The sequence below is a fragment of the Oxyura jamaicensis genome, chromosome 4 (genome assembly GCF_011077185.1).
Source record: "Oxyura jamaicensis isolate SHBP4307 breed ruddy duck chromosome 4, BPBGC_Ojam_1.0, whole genome shotgun sequence".
In the NCBI taxonomy this organism is placed as follows: Eukaryota; Metazoa; Chordata; class Aves; order Anseriformes; family Anatidae; genus Oxyura; species Oxyura jamaicensis.
The window spans coordinates 24,838,132-24,844,131 of NC_048896.1; the positions used below are offsets into that span (position 1 = coordinate 24,838,132).

Here is a 6,000-nt window from a genome sequence, read left to right on the forward strand (position 1 = left end):
ATGTCTAATCATCATGCCTAATAAAATTAGTTTGGCAAAAACAGAGACTGTGATAAATGCATCAAGTTTACATACCTAGACATCTTGACAGAGCCTGAATTCAGGCAATAAATTGTGTGTTAAGACAGAGCAAACTCTAAGAAGAAAACATGTATTTACATATACAGATATTTACACACATACACAGTGGAGATTTATAAAGGGAGATTTTATCTGTATTTTGTCTTTATAAACTCATTCTCAAGGGAAATTTTGAAGTTGAATAACAGTATGTCTACAGTATACGCTGGGAGACAGCATAGAGCAAACAAAGTAATTCCAAGTGCAATTCCATGATCACAGGCAGCCTCATGATAGTAGTGTAGAGATTGCTGGTTAATTTAGCCTGCTCTTGCCACCCTGAACTCCTGGGTGCTATAACAAGAATGCTTCTGGTACCAAAAGCTTGCTTGTGTAGGACTATATCAGATATCCATTCCTTGTGCAGTGAAGAATGTGGAATAAGCCTCATATGTGTAAAATTCCTTCTTCCCTACAGACATGTTAGTCAGCCACTGCTCATCACTTGAGTAACTGCTCCTTGTCTCTTGTGATGGATTACGTTAACGTATCTCGTTGTTAGCTCTTCTGAGTTCCTTTTGTGTAAAATGTTACATAGCTTATCATTTCATGTTGTAAGTATTTCTTAAAGATAGTTACAAACTTTTGTTAATGGAAATGGAAACTTTAGTCAAAACATTTAAGAAGTGGTTTAGAGTTAGCTACTGGAGAGAAACTAAATTTGTCTTTGCTATGCAATGTGAGGTGAAAGCGAACTAAAGATAATTATTTTCTATTTAGTTTTTAAATGAAGAAGAGGATGAAGAATGATTCATTGGTATTTAAAATTGAAAAGTTTCAATTGTTAATTAAATTTCAGTTGGATGTACAATTTCTGATGTACAGAATGGAACAAAATGCAGAACACAAATTATGTGAAATACAAAAATCTGCTGCAAATGCATCCCAAGGTTAGGTACAATGTGGTTTCACTGAATTTTACTTTGTTCCCAAAGTAAATGTAAAGATCATTGTGCTTTGATATACTTTCTGTGGTAAACTTAGAACTCTGATGAAAGAAATGCAGATTTTTGGCATACTTACCACTGATTATGCCATAGTTTGAATTGGCACCCTGAAATGGGGTAAACAGTTCATTGTGCTGAACAGTGCATCTCTCTAAATTGCACAAATGCCATTTGCCTCACAGCGTAAAGAATGTTATACCCTTGTAATAAATAATTAAAATCTGTCCTTGGGGATCAATTATACAAGCTCCCTGTGGTATAAAGAGCTGACGATGTTGTTGGAAAGCTTGTCTTTCTACATTGCTCATGCTGCAGGGCACAGAACCTGGCTTGGCATCAGCAGGTGTACTGCTTTGTATGTACTGTAGGGAAAACAGGAAAAAAAAACTTCAGTAGAGAATTGGTAAGTAGAGTTGAGAGGAGGACTGTACTTTGAACATTTTAAGAAAAGGCTATCCATTACATTTTTAACAAAGCCCTTCCAGAGCTAATTTAGAATCACAGCATCACAGAATGGTTTGGGTTGGAAGGGATGTTAAAGCCCACCCAGTTCCAACCCCCTGCTATGGGCAGGGACACCTCCCACCTGACCAGGCTGCCCAAAGCCCCATCCAGCCTGGCCCTGAGCACCTCCAGGGATGGGGCATCCACAGCTGCTCTGGGCAACCTGTGCCAGTGCCTCACTGCCATATAGTAAAGAATTTCCTCCTTATATCTAATCTAAACTTACCTTAGTTTAAAACCATTATTCCTTCTCCAGTCACTGCAGTCCCTGGCAAAGGGTCCCTCTCCAGCTTTCTTTTCATTCCTGAAGCAGGATGCTAGAGGCCAACTTCATTAGGAATTCTAATCCATTTAAACATGCTGTTTGATAAACTGTTTGTGTATTCAGTAACTGTAATAGCTATTTAAGCTGTAATTCTGATTGTATTGACTTTTACGGTATTGGCATAAATACTCTGTCATAAGTGTAAAACTAGAAATGGAGAAGTATATCCCAATGATTTATTCAATACCTTAAGATTTTTGAATTACAAAAACTATTTGCTAGATGATCTGAATTTTGTGGGGTTTTAAAATTTCTACTTAAGTTTTTTAGGAAGTAATAGTAGATAAAACAAAAATGGGAGTGATTGGGAAAGGAAATTTCATTTTGAGAAAGATGTGAAAGACTTAAGCATGAACTTAGAAGAACTTCATTTTTATTCATACTTCAACAATAAATTACTATCTTCTGTCTTCTGGTTTGTCATGTAGTACTTTGAAAGCAGTTAGTTTCCATACCTTACTAATATTCAATAGCTGAATGCGTCTAAAAGAAGAGAACTTTTTAAAAATAAAAAATAAAAACTGAAGTGGCTGGTGCTTAATTCATCTCCAAAGTAGAAGAAGTGAGAAGTGTGGGATAGCCACACCTTAGTCATTTAACAAATGTAACTGGCAGTTACAGAAGTCAGACTTGGTGCTAAAATTGAGTAGACCCTTAAAAACATCTCTGGATACAGTGGGAGGAAAATATTCCACTGGAATGGGAAAATATCAGAGAGCAATGTGACAAGATGTTTCTTCTGTAAGTTTAGTACACTGAGAGTAGATACAACAAAAATGTGTACATTTAGAAGTAGGTGAACAGTTCATGTAGTTCAGCATTTCTTTTACAGACTTTCATGAACATTTCTCTGAATCTGTTTAACCAAAACAAGCTATCAGGCAGTCTCTCACCTTGACACTGTAACCATTTTCCTGTAGATGCTGATGGATTACAATTGAAAATTACTTGTAAATGCTTGTGACTCATCGACAATTGCTATTCCTCCGTTAGCTTCTTTCCCCAGTTGCTATCGTGCTCCATCTTTGTGTACACACTATCAAAAAAGGCTTGTGAAATTAGGTATAGTGGAAGAAATGAGGAGATCCAGTGGTGCCTGCAGACAGCATACAGGCTTCTGAGTCTCCCAGGACAGCCTTTGGCCATTATTCCTCTCCATTCAATGGGCACTTAATAATGTTACTGAGCTACAATGCAGTTTAGGTTTAAGGTAACCTAGTATAAAGAAGCTTTCTTATCATCTACCTGGCTTTTGTTAATGCCTCAGACTCATGAACATCAATAGTTGTCTATGTTCATGCTAGAGGTGAACTTTTTAGCGCAGTGTCAACACGAAGAAGGAAGAAACAAAGCTATATAGAGAGTAGGAGACATATCTGAATGAACAGGAATAGTCCTTTCCTACAGCTTTTAATATAAATAGGCTTTGGTTGAATGCTGTGTGCTGTGAGGTGAGGATGTTTTTTGAAATCTTACCCTACCTAAAGGTTTATAAACTCTCATTTTAAGTACTTTTGAGCCATTGAAGTATTTGATCTTTCATTATTTTAATATTAAAGCATATATCTGGTTTGTATCAGTCTGAGTAAAATTTAATGTAGTATCAGAGTGAAAAATATCTTTTTCCAATTCTAAGTTCTCACTTTTCACAGGAGAGTCCGAAGTCTGGTTGGAAGGAATACTATTCTTGTGTGATGACTGTAACCAGTGAACATCTCAGAGATCTATGGAAGCAATTTCGGAGACGAGATATGCTAAGATAAAGAAAGAAATAAGGATTACGTGCACTGGTTAGAACTATATTTATTCCTATAAATTTTGGATGACAAACAAGCTAACCCAGGTGAATTGTGAATCTTCCAGCTGTGTTAGAAAACAGAGGACAACTTAGCCACTAAAAGTACTGGTTATGAACCCTTACAACCAGTTTTCAGTATGTATTTATTTAAATGACAAACTATCCTCTGATTGGCAGAAGCCTTTTTTTTTTTTTTTTTTTTTAAGATCACATTTTGAATATTTGTCATGATTTTGAGATACGTTTGTCACATAAAGGAAAACAAAAAAGAAGTATTACACCTGGGTAAGCAAACGTTTTGGCAACGAACAGAAACTGCCCATATCAACTTAGACTGTGAATTTGCTTTCAGAAGAACACTACTAAATGTTTGTGCTGAATTGGAAATGAGAGTGTGTTATGTAGCATAACCATTACATACGAGTTGAATGTACAAATTAAACTCTTAGAAGCTGTAACAAAGCAGTTATTTTGAAAATGGTAATAATATTATGGTCATAATGTGAAAGATAGGTTATTTACCTGAGAGAGGTACTGTATGGACTATAATGTTCAGATTCTCTAAGTCTTACTATTATTTTTATTAATTTATCTTTAAAAAATATATATTGATTTTAAGATATCTTATGAGCAATATGCTGAAGGAAAGTCAAAATATTCAAATTCATGTTAAGTAACACACACTTCATAATATTTATTCTAAACTGTATTTCCGTATGTATAAATTCACTTAGAGTAAAATTTCATGTGTTTCTGTGAATAGTGCACTTTAATAGGAAGTAAGACATGGTATTGAGTAGAAATTGTTGTCATCTAATTTGCTACTCTGGAATGCAGCATCTGAAAAATGGTTAAAGAACTTGTGTTTGTGTCAAACTAAAAAGCAAAAAAAAAAACATAAATGCATGCAGCAGCTCAGAGTAATGCTCAGTTATATTACTTGATTATTATGCATCAAATATTAGACATAAATTGGGTTTTAATAAGGTGATGGAGACTACAGGCAGTCAGTAGCCACCATGACCTTTTATGTCCTATACGTTTAGGTGTTACTGAAACAGTCATAGGGACATTGTTATATTTGTTTTTTCTCTTCTCTAATTTTCTTCTTTGCAATCCAGTAGCAGTGTTCTTTTCTTACACCCTTTCAAAATGATTATTATGTGGTGTGAATTAGGTCTAAAGAAACATGAACACAATTTTTATATCATTCTTGAAAAGGTTCACTGGACCTTAAATAAATCTGTATATGTTTAGGAACAATCTGTGCCTTGAAAGATTTCTGTCTGGATAGACACACATTAAAACTAATGTCAATAAATTAATGTTGCCAGAAAGGCAAGTATTTTGTTTGGTTGACAATAAAACCAAACTAATGGTTTTAAATCTTCTATTATTCCTAGTACTTGTAAGCAAACATTTCAAAATTGTGTTTAGTGCATGTTGTTTGAATACCATCTAAACATTGCATGCAAGTGGAAAAGATGTATAGCATCTGTGGAAGTACACCTAAGTTCATAAATACTTAATTTATCATAAGAATTATCTCTATTTAAAAATCAAATTAAAAGCAGACTGTTTTTTAAGAAATTCCACTTTGAAAATAAAATTTTAAAAAAGCTAATTAGGATGTCTTTTTAAGTGTGGCTTTAATCTAAGAAAGAGCCAGTTCAGAAAGCTTTTGGAAGATGCTATTTTAATTTATATTTCATGATAAATACTTACCAAATTTCCACTTTGACCTGCTTAAGCCACTGGCAACAAAAATCAAAAAAGATTTGTATAGAGGTTCTTGAACTGACACAACAGAACATGGATAAGCTGCAGTCCCCGTGTGATCATTTAGGGAATCATTGGTATTCAATGTATCATCTTGGTACGCAGAACTGTCTCACTGCTTCTTGTCAGTGTATGTGAAACCCAATTTGTTACTTCAGCGATGAAGGACAAGAAATGGGAAGAAAGGATAGGGAGTTACTGAAGGAGTTCCCCTCCTTCATCTTCACTCCCTGCTGCCTGCTCACAGTGGTCCTCGCCGCGGAGAAGGCAGCAGCACCATCATCATTCGGCTCCTCCGCTACCCTAGGCAATAGTGCACTTTGCTTTTAAGGCTGGCTAGAGACAATTTTATCATTTTTCTATATATATTTCCTAACTGTAGGCACTTAATATAAAATAGAATGTGAAAATGTCGGATTAGTTTTTAAGAGTATTTTTCTTGTGTTTAATAATAATTTATGTAATGTAGAATATGAAGATATGCATATAATATTCTTGTTTATTTCAAAATAAATGCACTTGAAACT

General features: G+C 34.8%; 1 protein-coding gene across 5 annotated transcripts in view; it reads left to right on the plus strand.

Moving 5' to 3' along the window:
- MICU3 (mitochondrial calcium uptake family member 3) overlaps window positions 1-6,000 on the plus strand; it is a 47,386-nt gene extending 41,386 nt beyond the window's left edge. For all 5 annotated transcript variants that reach the window (XM_035324347.1, XM_035324345.1, XM_035324348.1 and 2 more), the window contains one exon: window positions 3,549-6,000. In XM_035324347.1, coding sequence (XP_035180238.1) covers window positions 3,549-3,659 — 111 coding nt within the window. In that variant the 3' untranslated portion in view covers window positions 3,660-6,000. The remainder of the gene's footprint in view (window positions 1-3,548) is intronic.